This window comes from Balaenoptera musculus, chromosome 1, assembly GCF_009873245.2.
Source record: "Balaenoptera musculus isolate JJ_BM4_2016_0621 chromosome 1, mBalMus1.pri.v3, whole genome shotgun sequence".
NCBI lineage: Eukaryota > Metazoa > Chordata > Mammalia > Artiodactyla > Balaenopteridae > Balaenoptera > Balaenoptera musculus.
The window spans coordinates 5,346,541-5,367,127 of NC_045785.1; the positions used below are offsets into that span (position 1 = coordinate 5,346,541).

Sequence of the window (20,587 nt, forward strand, 5' to 3'; positions counted from 1 at the left end):
GGAGTTCCTCCTGCTGCTGGCAGGGCGGCTGATGCTGAGCTGAGCTGCCTGCCGCACCCCGTGAGGAGAGAGGGTGAATGAGCACCCTGGTGGGGGCCCCTGGGAACCAGGTGCCGGGAGGGATTTCTGAGACACGGAAATGCCCCGGGCGGCCGGTTCCCCAGAGCAGTTTGGCAAGTGCTGGGGTGAGAGAGAGAGGAGACCACATAGACCCGGCTGAGGGTCCCCAGGGGGCGGGAAAGCGGACAGGTGAGGGCGGCCACGTACCTGTACTGGACCCCAGCAGAGGCTCCTTCCCAGGGTCACGGAGCCGAACCGATGGGAACATCTGCTGGGCGACACCACGGAGGGTTAAGCCCGCTGCCCCTCCTCCTGCTCTGATCTGCTGCTTGGGATTCACGACTGGGATCAACTCCCTCCCTGAATCTAAATTCACCTTATTATCAGTTTTTAGCTATTATTCCATTTTATGCCCACTAGTTTATTAATCCTGGAACCCCCCAAAAACAATAAAGCTGAAGCTCCAAGGGATTTTATTTATATCTTTAAACGTGATTTTTATGCCTTTTTATTTAAAAATTCATTTAACTTTTACGTGCTCCTCACTCATGTCGTGGTTAGGCTACAGAGGCTCTATTTAGATGCGCTCCTCCTGCAGACGCCCAGCCTCCCCCGTGGGAAGGGGGCCCAGGTGAGCAGAGGCAGGTAGGGGTACCGGGGGCGCCTGACTGTCACCTCCCCGGTCCCTGGAAAAGGCCGGCAGTGAGGGGGCTTCCCAGAGCTCACGATGTCCCCTTGACCCTTACCTCTGCCCCTCATTTCTTCCTCACGTTCCCTTATAGCTACTGAAAGGGCCTGTGCTATACAGATGGTCTAGAACTTTCCGTGGAGTTACTGGGGGAGGCTCCAGTGTGAGAACTGAGTGCCTTTCTCCAAGATCCACCCCCCTGTGTTTCTCACCACTCCCCACCCAAACCAGGGGCCAGGAAGAAATGAGGTGGTAGACCCTAAACCACTGCACCCCCATTGGGGGTGGGGTCAGGGGCAGTGCCTCCTGCTTCCATCCTTCCCCGGGGCCACAGCCCCCCTGTCCTCCCCCCAACAGAGCCCCTACCTAGAGGGTCCCCGTGGCCCTTTCTGCTTGCCCAAGGTGCCACCCCCTACCCCTAGGTGCCCCTCCTCTGAGCTCCCACCAATGCAGGTGCCTGGGGGAGGGGGTCTCGCCTGTCTCCAGGGACTAGGGACCCACGGGTGCTTCCTGCAGGACAAGGGGGTGGGGTTACACGTGTCCCGGGCCTGCCAGGCACTGCCCTGGTCTCCTGGCTCTGTCCCCGGCACGTTGCCCGTCTGGGAGGGGTGGAAGTTTGCCGCCCCCAATCCCTCCAGCTCTGAGGACACATCCCTGTGACCTTGGGCAAGGTGTTGACATCTCTGAACCTCCCGCTCCCACATCTGCAGACAGGGGTTCAGGCTCTGGGAGATGCCGTTGAAGGAGGCCGGGTCAATGATGATCTAATATTACAGATCTCTCCTGTCGCCCAACCCCGAAGGCCGAATGAGACTGCAATCCATTTAGCTCAAACTAATTTTAAAGCAAGTCACTATTTAACAAGTTCTGAGACCCAGTGCTTTTGCAGGCAGCATGCGAATTGAATCATTTGGTCTAATCTTAGATGAATACGAACAAAATCCTCCAGCGAGGACGGTCCTGGGAGCAGCCCAGGAATCCATCCCTTCGTCTTTGATGAAGGCAGGCCCTGCAGAAGGCCTGACCCTCAGCCATTGGCGTGGATGCCTGAGTGACGTCATCCGGGTGGCATTGCCAGGGCAGAGGGAGCGAGGGCTTTGAGCCGGGCAAGGGTGGCATTGAGTCCTCGACTAGCCTGTTCAGCCTTGGCCTTCCCCATGAATGCCTCTGAGCAGGACGAATGCAGACAAAAGGCAAGAGGAGCTGCATGTCACCGCGCTGCCCCCAACCTTGTCCCTGCATGAGATCTTCTCGGTACCTTCCAGGATCTGCTCCGGCTTTCAGGTGTCTGGGAAGCAGAGCTGCTTGGACCTACTTCTGCCCCCTTGCAGCAGCTGCCACTGGTTTGGGGAGATCTGGAAGGTGCTGGAGGGTTTTTACTTCCCCCTGCCCTTTGGAGAGCTCCTGCTTCTTCTACAGGGCATGTCCAAACTTTGGCAGCAAGGAACCGTGTTTTACCCCAGCCTGGGAGCCCTGCAGCTCTGCCCACTCAGGTGCCTTCCTGCCCCACTGAGAGTCCCAGGGCTGGGATCACAGCCCAAATAGGTGAGGGTCCCTCCCTGGTGTTGTCACCCCAAATCTGGAAGAGAGAGGCTTTGTTGCTTCTTGGGTCACAGCTGAAAGGATGGGACTCTTGCTGCCTGCCACATAGAGACAGCCCAACGGTAGTGGGAGGGAAGAAACACAAGGAAGACATACAGAAATGAGAGATGGAGACAGAGAGAGATGGAGACAGAGAATTCAATGTCCCTTGAATTCCCATAGTCCTCCCAGGAAATCTGCTTTAACATGCAGGGTCCAGGCTGGCGGGAAGGAAAAGCCATGAAAATCAAGCACCTTTGCTTCCAATGCAAAGTCATGTGCCGCCACTTGTCGACGTGTCTGATCGGGGGTTTTATAGAACCATCTGTGTTGTCCCGCGCGGAGGATTTGGGTAGGAAAGATGGCAAAGCTGGGAAGGAGCCGACATCCTTGCCCAGGCCTATCCCTCTGCTCAAGATCCCTTTCGAGTCCACGTGGCCAACTCCAGCTCACCCTTTTGGACCCATCACAAATGTCACTTCCTCTTAGGTGACTTTGCCGATCTTCAGCATGAAAAGGGGGACTCTTCCCTTTCTTGGGGCTCCATCACACCCTCTCCTGGGTTCCCTTGCACTTAGCCTCGGGGCTGTTTTGATCTGGTTTTGTTTGTTTGCTTAGCTCTCTCTCAACCACAGGATTGGGGGTCCTGGAGGCAAGGGCTCAAGTCAGGCACAGAGCAGACAGTAGTGAAATGTGGTTGACACGCCCTCCTCTTACATGTAAGCCAAGGCCCAGCCTACCCCAGGGTGCCCTTTCTGGGACAGTGTGGCTGTCACCCCATCTGGCCCCAGCACTGGAATCTTCACCTGCCCTGCCTGGAATATTCTGAATAAACGGCTCCTGCCCCTTCGTCACTGCAGAGCAGGATTAGATTGTCCTCTCAGTGGATTTTGCCTTCCCTTCTATTATCTCTTTCTCTTCTGTCACCTTTATGCCATGACACATCTTAAAATCTATTCATCTTTGTCGTGTGTGCATTAGATTCAAGTGTGTGAGATCAACCAGGCACCTTAAAAATCTATTTTCACTCTGATTGCCTTGTGCAGACAGTCACCGATCCAGGGGGAGAGAGGTGAGGCCACTGGGGGACCCGGGGCCAGGCCACTGAGGGAGAGTGCGGGCCACCACCACGAGCCTAACTCGACTCTCGGGTCCCCCGGCCGGTGGCCTGGCTGCTGGGGGGCTGGTGCAGGACATCGGCAGAGGAAGTAGCAGAGGGACCCTCATAAGGAGGGTTAGGGATGGAGATTCGCTGTAAGCATCCTAGCCTGGGGACGCAGCAGGTATTATCCCTGCATTCGAGGGGGTTCTGGTGGGGAGCTGGGGCGGGGCGGAGCTGGGGAGTGAGGCTTTCTGAGCACAGGGGTTCGGGGATACACTCACGGACTGATTCAAGCAGGTACCAACCTCCAAACATCCCAACTCCCCAAAGTGGAGCCGCCACCCCATCGTCCCAACCTCCACTTCTTCCCCCAAACCCTAGCTTCCCCAAATCTTGGGCCCTGGGGTCTCAGGTTCCAAGAGGTCCAGCTGAGCATCCCTGAACCGGGCCCCACTCTTGTTCTCCGGAGCCTCAGTGTCCGATAGCACCTTCCGTGACGATGGGTTTTTCTGAGCCGTCCAACATGATAGCCGCTCATTCCGTGTGGTAGGTGAGCACTTGAATTGAGCCTAGTGCGACCGAAGAACTGGTGTTTCTATTTTATTTCCTTCTATGTAATAGGAATCGGAATTGGAATTTGAGCAGCCTCACGTGACTCCTGGTTGCCACACCCTCCTCTAGAGAGGCCTGTCGTGCGGGGCTAGGGATGTGCGTTCCCCCAGCCCACCGAGGAAGATGCTGGGCTCATGTTTCCCCAGAGGAGGGAGACAGCAAGCCCTGGCTTTGGGGATTCCCTGTCTCCTGTGGGAGGGGGCCCCCAAAACAGAATGAAAAGGTCTTCCCCAGAGAAGAAATTTCATAGGCTTTATCAAGGCCGCGGGGATGTAAAGCAGCTTCACATCTCCAATCCTGCGCTACCTGCTTTCAGCTGCCCTTACTTTATCCCATTGAATTCTGCTTGGTTAATAAAATGAAGGCACTTGACAGGGAGAGGAAGCCTTGTTTTCACTGAGCGCCTCTTACATGCCAGGAAGTCCTCCACGCCAAGCACAGTGCCCGAGTGTCCACTAATCTCACATTTAGGCGATACACGTCACACTCAGGCCAGAAAACAAACATCCACGACTAAGTCTAGTTCGAAAGACAGCCAGGTCTTCTGAGAGCTGTCTGTAGACGATGGTGGGGAAAGGTACTGTGTTCAATACTCACTCTTAAGTGTATTTATTAAATGTACAGTCTATTATTTTCTATGCACTTGGGCCTTTGCTGCTCCCTCCTTGCCCGGCGTCGATATTCACATCGCATGGAAATCAACCAAAGTTCATTGAACACCTGCTACATGGAAATCACCGCAGGGAATTTTACAAAGAACCATACAATTCACATTCCTCCCAATCTGATGGGTCGTGGTTAGCAACCTATGGCCCATGGGCTAGAGCCAACCCATCACCTATTTTTGTATGGCCCATGAGCTAAGAATGGTCTTCACATTTTTTTTAATGGTTGGGGAAAAAAATCAAAAGAACAATGCTATTCATGACAGGTGAAAATTATGCAAAGTTCAATTTACAATGTCCATCAATAAAGTTTGGGGACACATTCATTACCTGTCGTCTAAGCTGCTTTTGCCCCACAAGGCAGAGTTGAGCAGCTACAGCAGAGACCATCTAACTCACGAGGCCGAGAACATCTACCATCTGGCCCTTGGCAGAAAGTCTGCCAGCCCCTGCGATAGGTGAGCTTATGGTGACAGAGATGGCGTCTCTGATACCCCAAGGCAGAGTCCGCCTCCCGTGCTGCCCCCTGACCCCAGATGGGTCATTTCCAGGGGCTCCTCCCACTGGCCGGGTCAGGAGAGGGTCCCTGGAGGAGGGAGGATCTGAGATGGACTCGGGGGGGGTGGGGTAGGGTTTGCACAGGAGAGGACGAAGCCCGCCCTGCGGGGTGGGACAGTCTGAGGGAAAGCCCAGAAGTGGGGACAGCGAGTCAGCCATATTCTAGATCAGAAGCCGAGAGTGGAGGGGACAATGGGAGGGCTGAGCTCATGCCAGAGACGGACAGAGAGACAGAGATGGAGAAGCAGCTTCATCTCTCGGAGCCATTGAGGGCTGGAGGGAAAGGGGACCCACCGTCCACTCCCAACCCCCCACCAATAAATCTGCGCTCACCACCTGAGATGCTCCCTTCTTGGCCCACCGAGGCCATCGGGTGTCAAGCCCTAATGGACCTTCTGGCCCCAAGGGGACCCCTGGCAGCTGAGTCTGTTGGGGAAAAGTCCCTTTGAGGAGGTTTGAGGCTGATGCTTTCTTCAGAAACGTCACTTTCTGAAGCATATATTTTGAACTGAAGGGAGCTCTTGTTTGCTCTTGGTTTCCCCTGTAATTTTATCTTTCCTCTTTATTTAAGAAAAAAAAGCCCCGTAGACTCATACAAGCAATTTTGAGTATTCAAGAAAAAAATTCTTCCTTGCTCCACTGTCCTGTTAAAGGGAAGATGTCAGACCTTCATTTCCCAATAGAACTAATTTGAACGTTGCTTTCATCTACAGGGTGACGTTCTCCTGAGTTTCCTATAAACAGCTGGTTGCTTTCTCTTTTTCTTTCTTTGTTTTATGTGATACACATAAACAAGGGGCCCAGGGTGTGCTTTCCCGTACACACCTACACACGCGTGTGCACCCACCCGCTTACACACACGCACACGCAGCTGCATCCGCCAGCCGCGGGATGTGACTCTCCCTCCCAGCATATCACGGCCCCCAAATGCAAAGCTCAACCCAGGGACACCCCAAGGGACCCCCAGAGCCTGATCAAAAAGCACCAGGAGTTTGTACAACACAGATGACTACAGACGAAGTTGATTGCTTTCTTGATTAGTGGTTAAAGGGAATGGATTTGATACGCTGCGTCGTGAGATAGTGTGCAATTAATCCCCGATTGGCTTGGTGATGACACTGCCGTGAGGACTGGAAATGGGCAGAGGTGGTCCAGCGTGAGGGCAGTGGTGACGATGGGAACTGGCCAGAGAGCCTGGGATCAGGACGGGCCGTGGGTGGTTTGGGGCTGTGAGGTATGTGGGCACAGGGTGAGGCAGCTCAGCACACCACATGCCTCCGCTCGGAGCATCTGCAAGCTCACGCCTCACCTGCTCTGTCCACCTGAGCCAGCAGGCACGGCTCTGTGCTGCAGAAACCAGCCTGAGTGGATGGACCCCATCTGGGCCTCTCCACGTGACTCCAACGCCGTCCCTGTGCTGAGGATGTGGAGATCACCGTTGCCAGCCCAGATCCAGCATCAGACCTCAGAAACTTACTGCTTTCTGGGTGTCTCCCCTTGGGGGGTCTTACGAGCTCCTCAGGGTCACCAATAGAAATCTGAAATCAGCCCCTCCCGACCAGCCTGCTGCACCCCCAGGGTTTCCTGTGAGTGGGCCCACTGTGTACCCGTGTACCTGTCTGCACAGCCAGAAGCTGGGCGTCATCCTTACCCCTGCCAATGTTTCCATTTCTCTGCTGCTGCCGCCTCTGGTCCCAGCATGCCTCCTGGACTCAGGACTGGACCTGGTGCCCCCGCCCTTCCTGACCCCGGTCCCTGGCCACACGGCTGCCACAGTGAGCTTCGGAACACGGATGTTCCTTTGTTCCCCACCGCCCCAGGGTGAAGCCAACCTCCTTGCTGTAAGCCCTGTGGCCTTTTGTGATCTGACCCGCTTTGTCTCCCCAGAACTTGCCTCTCGCCACGCCCCCGTGCAGTGGACACTCCGGTCCATCCCAATGTCCTTACAGGTCCTCAAGCCCAGCCCACTGTGTCTCACCTCCTGTCCCCACGTGCATTTCCTGAAGCTGGAAATACTCTCCTTCACTCTTCCCTTTCAACCGTGCGCCCCTGAAAGCCCCCGTAGCTTCCTCTGAACCCTCTCTCACCTGCTGTCCTGGGCAGCCCAGCACAGGGGTCAGCTCTCGACCCTCACAGCCACGCAGAAGACAGAAAAAGGACGGTGCCCGTTTTGCAGCCGGACAGGACAAGGGCCCTCCCAGCTGGTGAACAGCAGGTCTCCCACTTCAAGCAGGATCCCTCGCTCAGAATTCCTCCCTTGCTGACTCTAGCTCACCAAGACTGGGCACCAGAAGCCTCCTTCCAGACAAGGGAAACCAGCTACCCAACACCTGTCAGTTTTCCCTGAAACTGAAGCTCAACCCTTTAAGCACTAAACATGGAGCCATTTCTCAGGATGGTTTTCTAGTCTTGTTTTAGAAAGACTTGAGCCTTCGGAGTTCCACAAGCAGAAATTAAACATGTGCTGTCTCTGGATCCTTCCCTGTACCAGGCTGTAGAGACCGGTGTCCTGAGGGTACTGGGTGGGGGAACTGTGGGCCCCCTTCATTCAAAGGTCCTGCCTGCCAGGAGCCCCCATTCAGGGAATAGAGGTGGACAAGTGAGCCACGGGGTGACCAGCGCGCTGGGCCAGGCAACGTGGGAAGGGTCCGATGCCCTCGGGCTTCTTGAGTGCTTGGGGCTCCCTGGGGAGCTTCCTCCCTTGATGCCATTTGACTTGGCTCACTGTCATCAGCGGTACCTCTCTCCCACCTTCCTAAGATTGTGGTTCTCATCTGTGGAGACCAGAGACATCGGATCACCAGGGTGTTTACAGTAAATATCTAAAAATAGACTAAGTTCTGAGTGAGGCCCCGAGGGTTCCTCTGATTAAAATGCATGAGCCTTGATGTAGAAACAGTGATTTTTCTTTTTAACATCATTCTGTTTATTGGATGGTTCTGGGGTGGGGAGGGTGCCTGAGAGAGGGGTGCTGGGGTGTCTTGGGGGAGAACGGGCTGTGCTTTCTTCCTGGGCTCTCACAGGAGGGACACGCAGTAGGTGATCGGTAAAGTCTCGGTGATTCCTTAGTACGAGGTTCAAGGTTGCCGCAGCCCAACACAGATAGATAGGCATTGGATGAAGGGGGAGATGGTGCTGCAAATCAACCGTGTTCTTTTCAAGTTCAAGAAAAAAGCAGTAGAAAGAGAAAGAGACAGGTGAAGCAGGGCAGTCGCGGCAAACTCTCGAGAGGGATGAACAGTGAGAAAGAGCTGATGGGAAACCTTTTACTTCAAAGAGAGGGAGAGAATTCCTCTCTCAACAGTTTAAGTCTCCCTCCATCGGGCTCACTGCATGAGTGAAAGCAAGGAAACTGCCCATGAGAACACCCAGATTACAAAGGAAAAGGGCTGATGTAAGTTGCAGGTGGGTTACTCATCCGTTGCAACCAAACCGCTCACAGAAAATGTCCAAACATGAGTCTCCTTTGGCAAGAAGGAATGAGCTATCAATTTTTCTTTTTTTAAAAAAAGAAAGCAACACACAGTTTATTGAAAACCAGAAAAGTCAGGAAAGAATATTGCCTTCTTAATAATAAATACATTTCGTGGGCAAGAATTGCAAGGGAATCGTTTAAATTAATTTCCGCTTTGTTTGTTTGGTTTGTACAGGGCTTAAGTCCCAGCTGACAGCAATCTGCAAAAGTTCTAACATATTGGAAATCTGATTTTCTTGCAGCCAGAATCCCATAGTCCAAAATGATTTCTCTTTCAACTCTGTTAATCAGACAGGCAAGGCTCAAATGGACTCCTAGTCAAACCAAATTGCACTTGGTCTTTTTGGGAGTGTGAAAAATATCTGATGAAAGCTGTACATGCAGAGCTGCCGGCCATTTCTCTCTGCAGAATTGGTGTTGGTGTTGGGGGACTACAGTGAGAGCGGAAGGGAAGACCTTGCCCATCCTTCATCCTCTGGGGCTCTGTGGTCCTGCCTTCTCTTTCTGCCCCACCCCTTCTGGAACGTGCGCTTTGGGAAGCTAGGGGAACTCCAAAGAAAACAGAAGGAGTTCATTCTAGTTTGGAATTGGAGGCTCCAAAAGAAAAGGCCAAATTTCCTCCCACTCAGACTCTGAGCGTTCAGTTTCAGGAAGGACACAACTGCTCTCCTTAGCCTCTTTTCCTCACCCCTGCCGGCAGGCAAGCCCCCACGGTGCCCAGCGCACGACGTGCTCCCCTGACTTGTCCCACCGGTCAGCTCCACCCTCCTGGATCTAAGTGACAAGCTCCATGAGAGCTGTCCCTCCTCATGTCCCCTCTACATGCTGTTCCTGAACTTAAATCCTCACCCACCTTCTTCTCCAATCTGGCTCTAGCTGGTTTCTAAAACCAAATCCATCTGTAAAAGATGCAGGTTTATACTTGGAACAAACACAAATGTGAATAGAAAACTGTAAATAAAAACCAGCAAGTGAGGTTGTGTGCAAAGGGTCCCAGACTCCGGAAGTCAGTCCTAGGAAGCGCTGCCCCTCCCTGGCCCCCCAGCCTTGGAGCTCCTACCAGCCAGGGCTGCCAGGGACGGCTCTCCTTGGCTGGGAAAGGTCTGGAGTGTGTGTGTGCTTGAATCAATTCTGTAACTTTCCGTCCCTCCCCATACACCAAGGGGTCTTAACCCAGGCTCTATGCGTGAACGTCAGGGTAAACCCCAGCCCCTCAAATGATAGGCAAAATGTATACATATGTGCATTCCTGTGGCCCCTGGCTTTTCCGGGTTCCCACGTGCCCCCATGGCCCTCACAAGGGGGAGCACCCCAGCTGTTCATCCATGTTTGCCCACTGGTGTTTCCCAGCTGTGCTTCCTAGGTGTGTCCCAGACCTTAGCCTTGGTCCTGAGCCGGATGTGGAGGTGCCCGCGCCTCCATCTCCCTGGGGTGGTGGCGGCGTCCGCGGTCCTCTCTTGCCCCTTCTCTGTTGCGCCGTCTTCCTCCCTTCCTTCCCTCTTTCCAACTGAATTCTCGTTTTTCCTCTCTCCCTAGTGCTTGTACGGCTGCTATGTCCATTCCTCCATCATCCCCACCTTCCACCGGAGGTGCTACTGGCTCCTTCAGGTAGGTGGCTGGGACTGGATTCTTCTTCCGTCTCCGGTGCTGGGGAAGGGTCTGTGGAGGGAGCTGAGTGGGGTGGGGCTCCTGCGTGCGGCGGTCACAGGCCCAGGCGCCCTGGCCAGCTTTCCTAGGGATGTCGGCGTGTGGCGCTGAGGCCAGCTTCGGGGCCGGCCTGGTGTGATGTCAGATGCCAGCAAGGGGAGGAAGCCTGGTGGGGGACGTCCTTGCCCGCCGCGTGAGGATAACATCCTGCCAGCTGCTTCCAGGGTGCCTCAGTTTCCTCTGATTGAGGACAGGAAAAAGGCTGGGTGGGCAACCTGCCCCTGACTGAGAAAAGCCTTTGCACTGAAAACCGCATGTGGGTTAGTCGTCAGCACATGTGGAAAATCAGCTCCCAGAGTCATGCCAGTTGTAGTTGGATTGATTGGAATGGTTGTTGGGAGACCAGGAGCTCCTGGCTCAGAGGGAAGGAGCTCTGTAATCGACTTGTGATGTCTGCTGTGGAGCAGGATGGAGAAAGGGGTAGAGAAGCCACCCAGTCACCAAAGCTCCAAGGGAGGCCTGGCTCCCAGATCTCTGTCCAAGGTGCTGGTGCACAGCCCCGAGGCCGCCCAGCCAAGAGCTGACTGGTTGTGTTGGTGGTCGTCTTGCTTGTGGAAGGTGTTGCTGTGAGTGGGAAGGTCTGAGGGGTCTGCCCAGCGAGCCTGGACCTGGGTCCTTTCTAAAGCTTGGCCTCTGATTTGCAGCTGCTCTCTGTAGAGCACATCCCTGGGGGGCCCCGGCAGCATCACCCCAACTTCTTCCTACTGCCTCTGCCCAGGAATTGCTGCCTCTGGCCTTTTCCCCCAGAGGTCTCACTTTCTGCATCCAAGTTAGCCTGGGCCCCCGGGGTCTGGGGATCTCCCTGACCTCGGGGATGTGGTTGGGAGGGGTCCAGCAGATGGGAAAGCAAGCCCCCCGCCAATGCTCATGGCACATGTTCTGAGAGAAGAGAGCTGCACACGCCATGGAGTGCAGAAGGGCCGCTGGTCCCAGGGAAGGTGGCCTGGAAGGCGTCTGCTGAGCACAGAGCCGCCTCAATGTCCACACCTAGACCAGACCCTCTGTCCATCAACTCGTCCTCACCTCCCCCAACCAACCCCCGGCCCTCGCCGCCATACACTTCCGTCTCCTTAGTTCCCGGAAATAATTGTCTGTGGTTCAACAAGTTCATTGGCGGGTGGCACCTGAGACCGTCAGATGAGGTGCTGATTTGCAGACACGGCTTCCCCGACACCTTGCCCGTTATAGTCTCCCGGGTCTGTCCCCCTCAGAGGTTGGCGTGGTAACACCTGCCTTTCTAATTGCTCAGCCCTGCGTCCTTGTGAAAGGGACCTTCAGCGTAATCCTGGGATGCTACTTTCCAGGCCTCGTTAATAAGAATGGACCCAAGGCATTTTGCCATTTGGTGAAGGATCTTCTCCGTGGCTGCAGAAGGGGGGAGTGGGCTCCTCCTTGGGAGCAGAGATCTGGTGCAGTTAGAACATGTCCCTGTGTCTCCAGGGTCCCACTCTGGCTGCCAGAGAAACACTTTCACCTCAAGCAGCCCTTGTGAGCTCCTTCCTGGGCCTCCATCCCCCCAGGTCCCACGCTGGTGTTTTCAGCTTTCAGGCCCCATCAGAACACGTCTTTGCTGGGCTCTCTCTGCCCGGCCTGGGGGCTGCCCTCCTGAGGGAGCCACGCCCCCGCGGCCAGCTTCCTGCCAGCTCGCCCCTCCGGCAGCCCCAGCTGTCTGCTCTCCAAGGCTGCTTCCTCTTTCTCCTCCAGACCCCTCTCGCACACCCACGCCTCCATTCCCTCAGGCTCCTGTGGCTTTCGGTAGATCTCCTTCCCCGGACTCAGACGCCACCGGGCCGCCTTGGAGTCTGAGCCAATTGGATCCCCAAACTGGATTCCACTCACTCAGGCCCCTTGAGCCAGGTCCCTCTGCGCCTGGGCTGCCCTTGCCTTGTTTCTGGGGCCACGCAAGGAGTGGGAGGACTGCTGCTCCTCTGCCCAGCCCTCCCCTCCCTGGTGCTCCGATCCTGGCCGCTGAGTGCTGGAGACATACCTGGGGCGACTCATGTGCGTCTGGGTTTGTTACCTTCCAGCCGGCGGGGAACCCGAGTCTCCCCAAAGGTCAGGATCACAGATCTTGTTTCTCCAGGGCTAATCTGAGTCTTTATCTTCTCTCCGGGTCCCTGGGCAGTTGTCTCTCCACCCCCGCCTCTGCGTCCCCGAGTTTCTGTGAGCAGGTGACAAAGCGGGAATGTACACGGGTGGGGGGGGGTTCTGCTGCCGGGTCAGCCCTGGGCAGGAGGAGACTACGGAGCAAAGGCCAAGGCAATGAGCGCCTCGCACGTCCCGCCCGGAAGCCTGGAGCTCCAGGGCGAGCGCCCTGCTCAGGGCAATTTGTTCTGATGCTGCTTACAACACCGGGATAAGACGGCGTGGCCAGGTTTAATTCCTCTGATATTAAATAGGCAAGAAGCCATGAGACACTGGCCCAGATGGACATTGGCCCAAGTTTGTCTCTGACACCAATTACCAAGAAAAAGGCTTGGGGTGGGAGTGGAAGTGTCAGGGCACTGTGACCAGGTGAGAGCCGAGGAAGAGGCAACTCGGGTGCCAACTCGGCAACAGAGAAGCCAGCGTGTCCCCTAAGCATGACATGCTGCTGACCAAGGGCACACTGGGTGGCCACGCCCCTCGCACCCCACTGCCCAGGAGGAGCCCCCTGAAAGGAAGGGGGCTGGGAGGAGGAGAGGGAGGGAGGGAGGGCGGGCTTCTGGATGAAGGAGAGTCTCTTCTGGGAGCAGCCCCTCCCAAACAGTCACTGCCATCCCAGCAGAGCGGCCTCTCCTTCCTCTGAGATCCTCAAAGTGACATGCTAATCCCAAGGCCACTTAGCACAGCAGGGACCCTACCCACACAGACCTGGCTTTCCTCTCCGACCAGACTGTAAGCTCCCCAGGGGAGCCTCCTGCCTCCCTCCGTCTCCCCTGAGTGCCCAGCACAGAGCCTCAGCCAGACCGGGAGGGGCCAGCACCCCCCGCCCCACCCTGCTGCACAGGACAGGGGAGGGGCCGGCATGTCACACCCAGGCACAGAGGTCAGGGAGGAGGAGGAAGAAAAGGGCAGCAGCTGACGCGGCACTTAGCTTCCGAGTAACCTGACTGTGAGGGTGGGTGCCACCGCCCTCTTTCTCTCTGTATCTCGCTAATAAATATTTTATCCGGATGTGAGTCGGCAGACACCGAGGAACCAGAGCCTTCCCCTAGAGTGGAGGGACTGAAGCCCGTTCAGCCCATGGCACCTAAGGTCATTGCCGTGCCCCGTGGGCACCACGTGGGCGCCTGCACGGGCAGCATCTCGAGACCCCAGAGGACCTGAGCTCAGGCTGCTCCTACGGGGCCTTTGGGGAATCGGCTCTGGCGCCTTGAGAAGCCCCCGCTGCCGGCCGGCACGCAGCTCCTCCCCTCACATCAGCAGCAGCATTGAGGGCTCCATGTGTCACGGCTGGCAGGGCCCTTATAGGCTGCCCCAAGCTCAGCTGCTGCATTTCCTAGATAGACGCTGAGGCCCAGAGAGGGCAGGGTCAGGCCCAGGGTCACCCAGCCGGTCAGCGATGGAGCCGGGCTGGGATCAGGCTTCCCGGATCCTTCTTGCCTCTGCCTCCCATGGCCTTGGACATGGTAATCACTGCATCCTCCCAGGCCCTGAGCCTTGCTGGGGCCGTGGAGGTGCAGCCCCTCCTGCAGGCTGGGCCGCTGCAACGCTGGGCCAGACAGCCAGGGTCCTCGGCCTCCATCTCTGCCACCGTGGCCTCTCCTCTTTGGGATTTTCTAGCGCTTTGGCTCAGGCCTTCCTGCCTCCTTCTGTGACCCCTCTTGGGCCCCACAGTCCCTCCTTCTGTGCACTCCTCCGCCTGCCCGCTCCCCCAGGAGGACAAGCCCCCATTTCAGGCCAGACTTGCCAGCAGATTCTGTATGGCTCATTTGGAAACTATTTCTGCTTCTAATGAGTGTTTTTCTTTTTGCCCTTGTCCTCTAAAATGCTTAATGAATGTTTTCCATGCTCAAGTGAAGCAGGGGGTGTGTCCCTGTGTGTCTGCCACCGCCATTCATTCGGGGCTGCGTGTCTGTTGAGACCAGCTCGCAGGGGCAGAGGCAGCGGGGGCTGCTCTCTGGACCACCCCGCAGCTCACACAGGCCTGCAGGCCCCTGGGTGCTGCTGTGCAAATACAGGGACCCTGGGGCTTTGGGGGGACCCCGGGACTGGGGGCTCCTGGGTCACTGAGAGTGGCAGACGTTTGGGTTCCAAGTTCTGGCATCTGGCCACCCCGGGTACTGACTCTGGGCCAGGCAGTGACCGGCCCCTCACCACGGGCCCCCGGGTCACCCGGGAGAAGACGAGTCTCCCAGGGCGCCCATCTCTTCTCTGGGGGATGCCATTGTTACCCTTCTTATAGGGAGGGGCTAGAGACAGCTTCAAGCACCTGGTCCCAGGCCGTGCAGTCACGGAGGGGCAGCTGCCCTTCAACCCCACACTCTCTGCCTCCTGCCTGACCTTGAGCTTTGCCAGCCCAGAACCCCCAGGAACGGTGGGTGCAGGGGGCTCGTCTCCACCAAGTGCCACAGTACAGAGGCAGCACAGAAGAGTGCAGGGGCGGCGGGGGTATAGCCAGCTTACCAAGGGGGCTCACTCCAGGCTGCGCTGGCCCCCCAAAGCTCCCCACCCGGGAGTGGAGGGAGGCCTCAGCCGGAGGCCTCAGCCAGAGGGCTCGCTGCCTTCCAGGGCAGGAGGGAGACCCCGGTGTTGCTCAGGCAGAGCCCAGGCTCCCCTGACAAGTGCCCCTGAGAACCGCACTTCCCCACCTGGCTGGCAAGGCCTGGGGGGTTGAGCTGAGGCTCTAAATCCCTTTGTTGGATTGTGGGCCCCCAGCTGGCCTTTCACCCTCAGCGTGGTCAACTTCCGCCCACCCCGTCCTGAGAGCAGGCTTTCCCGAGGCAGAAATAGCAGGACTGTTGGTGGTGGTGGGGGGGTTCCCCCCGAGCAGGGCCCCTGGGAGGAGGGCATTTCTCCTGCCAAGAGGAGGGGACTTAAAGGGCAGCTGCTGGGGGGAGGCAGTGGCCCAAGACCTCCCAGGGTTAGGGTTAGGGTTAGGTCTAGGGTTAGGGTTAGGTTTAGGGTTAGGGCTAGACTTAGGGTTAGGTTTAGGTCTAGGGTTAGGATTAGGTTTATGGTTAGGTCTACGGTTAGGGTTAGGGTTAGGGCAAGGGCCATGGTTAGGTTTAGGGCTTGGGTTAGGGTTAGGGTTAAGGGTCTTGAATGTCTCATACAGTCCGGTGGGCCCCAGAGAAGTCCTTTTGCACACCTCTGGGGCCATCATAGCGAACGGTCCAGTTTCAGCTTCTGCCCCAGAGACAGGCCTGGACACCAGGTGAGGGAGCCCCACCTTCCTCCAGGGCCCCCTCCTGTCCCCAGTGCCCCTGGGACCTCCTCTCCTCTGCACACGGCCTCAGCCCCCCCAGAGGCAGCTGCACAGCTCCATATTCATCCCCAGCGTGCAGGGAGCGAGCAGGCTGTGGGCTTCGGGCCTCCCCTCCCAACCTGGGACTGTGGCACCAGAGTGGGCCTGGGACATTTCCCAACAGCACACTCACGGGACCTCAGCGTATGGTTCTGTCCATCGACACCGGACCTGTCTGTGGATGTGAGGGCCTCCCTGTGAGCCAAGTGCCTCTGAGGTTCCCCAGGAAGGCGCCTCCGATCTCATCGCTCCCCTCAAGTAGCAAAGCTGGGGTGAGGCGGGGTGGTGGGAGTGTCAGGCAGAGGGAACCCCCGGCCCCTGCAGCGTGGCCCAGAGGCCACCATTCTAGCTCCACCCGGAGCAATCAGTGGGCGGATGTTTGGGGTGGTGTTTGTCTGAACCTCTTATAATAGTGGGATCGGGGTCACACGGGGCAACGTTCATGAGCCGCTTGACTCTCTGGGCATTTGAGCTCGTTTCTCTGAGTCTCAGTTTCCTCATCAGTAACATGGTTATGAGAACGGCGTGGACTGCACAGGACTGTTGTGAGAATTCCCTATAAATGGAACACAGAGCACATGACGATGTAGCCCAGCTCCCGGCCCACGGCAAGCGCTCCACAGATGATGGACCGCTCGACGCCATCAGTACCAGTTTGGACCTATAAGGGGACATCCTGACGCCCCCAGGGAGCCCTGTGAGCCCCACCTTGCATCTTCCCTTCATCTCTCACAGCGGCCCCCCCCCCACCAAAAGCGAGGACGGTCAGGACACCTCTGCTCCTTCCTGCCACCCTCCTCTGCAGTGGGGACACTGTCACGGCTGTAAATGTCCCTTGTGCCCACCCCCACCCAAAATGACTTGAAATCTATCTGGGGAATGATCGGCTCTTTTGCAACCCATGTGCCCCCCCCCACATCATCCCCCTCACTCTATCTGGAAGCGTGGCGCCACCTGGGACCAAGCCCTGCAGCCCTGAGCGTGGCCTGTGGGTGAGCTGGGTCCCCAGACGGGACCAGCATCCCCAGCGGGGCAGCTGGAAGAGGGTGTCTGCACTCACCCCTCGTCTCCAGGCTCATCCGAATGGGGGGACGTCTCCACTCGGGGTGAGCTGGGCTCCACCAGGACGCCAGCCCTGAGACGCGGGAGACGGTCTCCCCCGCCCTCCTTTTTTCCTTCCTTTCTTTCCCTCTCTCTCTCTTTCATTTTTTTTTTTTTTAACGGAGGATATTATAGCTTCATAAAAAATGCTTGAGGCTTCTTGCTCAGTAACGGTTTTTGTGTCCCGTCGGGGTGAAATCAAAGTGTCCAGGAAATAGAGCATCCCAGAGCCCACCCTGTACGTGGGCCCTTGAACGACGCCTCACGGGCTTAGAGTGACAGACGCGCTGCGGTCAGGCTGACTCTCTGTCCCAAACGGGGCATTTTGACCCACATGGTTCAGGTAACAGAAGCGAGCCAGTGCCTGAGGAGTCCCTGGCCCCTGGGCCTGGGCTGGTGGGGAGGGGAACACGCCCCAGGCCAGCCGGCCCCTCTGTGCTCCATCCTGCAGACCCCGTACGGAGGCCGTGGCAGATGCCACGTACGGGCTGGGCTGGGGCAGAGGGTGCAAGGCTCAGGGACACCACAGCCCTGGCACTGGGTGGCCCTTGGCACTTGGTGGAGACTCCAGGTCCAGCTCTTTTGGTTCTCACAGCTGCACTGGGAGGGTGTCAGGACTGAGCAAATTCGCCCTGACTTTTTCAGAAGAGGAAAACGAGGGTCGAGGAGAATTTGGGACCCCCAAAGACTAGGGTAAGCAGGGCCCGGTCCAGGCCCTTTAAAGACACAAGGCCCCATCCTCTGGAGCTCACAGGCCACAGTGCCCGGGCCGAGGGGCACGGGCGGGGCAGGGAGCAGAGATGAGAAGGGGGAGTGGCTGAGGGGTCCTGGATGTGTTAACCTCTGGGGGTCGGTGCCCATGTCAAGGACAAGAGAGTCTGATGCTGCATCTCTGTTCCACACCCTTGGCTGTCCTTCCCCAGCTGACAGTGAGCTCTCTCTAGCCCACCGGGGACTGGGCAGCACAGAGAAGGGAGCCTCCAAGCCCAGAGCATTTGGGGAGAACTCCTGTGTGGAGAGGCAGGTGAAGGACCCTGTGGCGCCAAAGTCATTTCTGACCCTGAATTTATGTGCCTAGTAGGTGATACCGACAGCCCATCAGTGCGCTGAGTCCAGAGAAGCGGACATAGAGTGGGCTGGGTGGTCAGGGGAGGCTTCCTGGAGGAGGAGGTGAGCTCAAGGATGGAAGAATGGGGCAGGGATGTTCTTCCATGCCCTTTCTGACACGTGGCAGGCCTGGGCCACAGTGTACAGTGACAAGAATGTGTGGGACCCCAGATCCACGGGCCAAGCACAGGGCTGTCCGAGAAGAAGGCCTCAGGACAGGTGTCCCAGGCCCTGGTGCCAGTCAAGTGACTTGGAGGGGACGTAAGGGGAGAACGTGCACCCCATCTCTGCTTGGGCCCAGGAGAAGAGACCCGGAGAGATGGGGCCGGCCAACCAGAGGCTGCACATTCAACACTGCTGTGAAAGCCTCTCCAGGCTGAAGTGAGAGCAGTGGCCTTTTATCCTTATCATGATTATTATCAGTAACAGTAACAATAGCCATTGTAAGTCAGGGCTGCCATGGCCCAGCAAGCGATTGTGTTGTTAGCTAATTATGGAGATGGACAAAATCTGGAAAGAAGTGCAGGGGGGCCAGGGATGCTAGGACAGGGTTCCAGAAGGGGTGTTGGCTCTGGAGGAGGGGTGAGAGGAGGGAGCTGGGTGCAGCAGGGCAGAGACCATGCAAAATGAGGCACGGCTGCAGGACCGCTAATTAGACCAAAGCCTCAGCTTATAAGCCATCAGGAGGCTTTTTACATGCAGAGACAGGAGCAGACAAGCAGTAAGTGGTGAAGGCCTTTTGCGATGGATAAGGCACGTGTGGGAATGAATTGTGGTCTCCGACAGATCTCTGGAGCTGCCTTCCTGTTCCGGTTTTATTCTATCTAGCAGCTTCCACTTCTTTCTCCATTTAATGTGCCTTGAAGAACGTGATGAGAAGATAAGGTAGACACTAGGAATTTACGGCCCTATGCAAAAAATTGCTCAATTCCATTAAGATTTCAGGATCTTTGCCAAGGCTGCGAAGCAGAGCCGATATTATTTCCTTCTTAGACATCTTTGCTTGATTGCAATTTACGATGCCAAAGCCTCTGCTGTACCACCTAAGGCCTCCAGAAAATATATCCCTCAAAAGCGGCCATTATCCTCTCTAAGGAAAGTCACTGGGCATTTTCCAGAAGCTTCTCTCATCCTGGTCCCCTCCTCGGGGATAGGGGCGTGGCCAGGTGGTTGGCCTTTGCACCTGGTCACCTTGCAGGGGGAGCAACCCAGAAAGTCCCTGTGATCAGGTCTCAGCTACTTGACCTTCACCTTGCAAATCACAGCTGCCTGTGCTCTTGGAGCCCTCTGGGGAAGTGGGATGCCTTGCCCCACCTTGTGGACGAGGGGGTTCCTGAGTATGGGGGAGAACTTGTAGCCACCGGACAGGCTTCCCACTGGCTATTTGCTGGGACCCCTGGGCCCATGGTCCTTCCAGGCCCACGGTTTGGATTTGCACTCAGCTCTGCCTTCTCCTAGCCACATGACTCTGTCAAGTGAATTAACCTCTGCAAATCTTACGTCTGTGTCTATAAAATAGGCATGAAATACCTCCCTCTGGGGGTCACTGGGAAGATGAACTGAGCCAGTGCCCACAGAGATCTTGGGTCATGCTTGGCCCTAGGCAATGGTGGCTGGCTCATCCCTCTGTTGTGACTATTTCCAGCCATTTTTGCTCCAGGGGATTGGGTGGGTGCGTATAATTGGGGAGGGGGGTCCCCTGAGAAGGTCCCATCCAGACCACCTTTCAACTGGCAAAATACTCAGATGCGACCATGTGATGGCAAACCCAGATGCCACCATGTGATGGCAAACCCAGTTCCCTAAGTTACTCTGTGTCTCTGCTCGGTTAGTGAGAAGCAACCTCCACATTCCAGCTGTCTGTCTGCTGCAGCCCTTTCCCCAGGGCCCCCTCAGCTCCCTGCCCCGCTGGGACTGACCGCCGTCTATCCTGGCCCATCCTGCAAACCCTCTGTCCTTCCCTTAGAGGACGGGGCTGCCCGGGTCAGGCTGGGAGACAGAGGAAGATCGAAGCTACCAAAGTTGCAGTTCCTTAGAGATGGAAATTATTAATTAGTCTTAGTATCCAGACCTTGTCAGCCTCTTAATCCTTCCGTCTGCAGAGGGGTTTATGCCTCCATGGTGTGTGTTGTCAGCTTGGCTTAGTGATTGCTTTTAATATAAAGGCAGAACAATGGGCGATACAGTTTGGTTACTACCTTTATTTATCAAGCCAAACAATTCCTGCTCCCCTTCGACAGAACATCCTTCAAAGACGGGGAGAAGGCAAAAGCGGCTTAATTTCCCTTCTAGATGGCTTATAATGTGGGCTTTTGTTTAATTATCCTTTTCCTGTAATCTTCAGCTGACATTCTGTCCTTGATATCCTAATCTTCTTTGGAGCAAAGGGGAAAGTGCGGTTTCCAAAGCAAAAGACAAAAGTTTGCTTCAAGGAAACACTTTCTATTTTGCTTCTGAAAGAACTCAAAGGGCCAAGAATGAA

At 56.3% G+C, this 20,587-nt stretch overlaps 1 protein-coding gene across 4 annotated transcripts in view; it reads left to right on the forward strand.

Moving 5' to 3' along the window:
• The window catches only part of CAMTA1 (calmodulin binding transcription activator 1), an 875,067-nt gene that overhangs the window by 604,250 nt on the left and 250,230 nt on the right, over nucleotides 1-20,587 (forward strand). For all 4 annotated transcript variants that reach the window (XM_036854334.1, XM_036854351.1, XM_036854359.1 and 1 more), the window contains one exon: nucleotides 10,278-10,349. In XM_036854334.1, coding sequence (XP_036710229.1) covers nucleotides 10,278-10,349 — 72 coding nt within the window. The remainder of the gene's footprint in view (nucleotides 1-10,277; nucleotides 10,350-20,587) is intronic.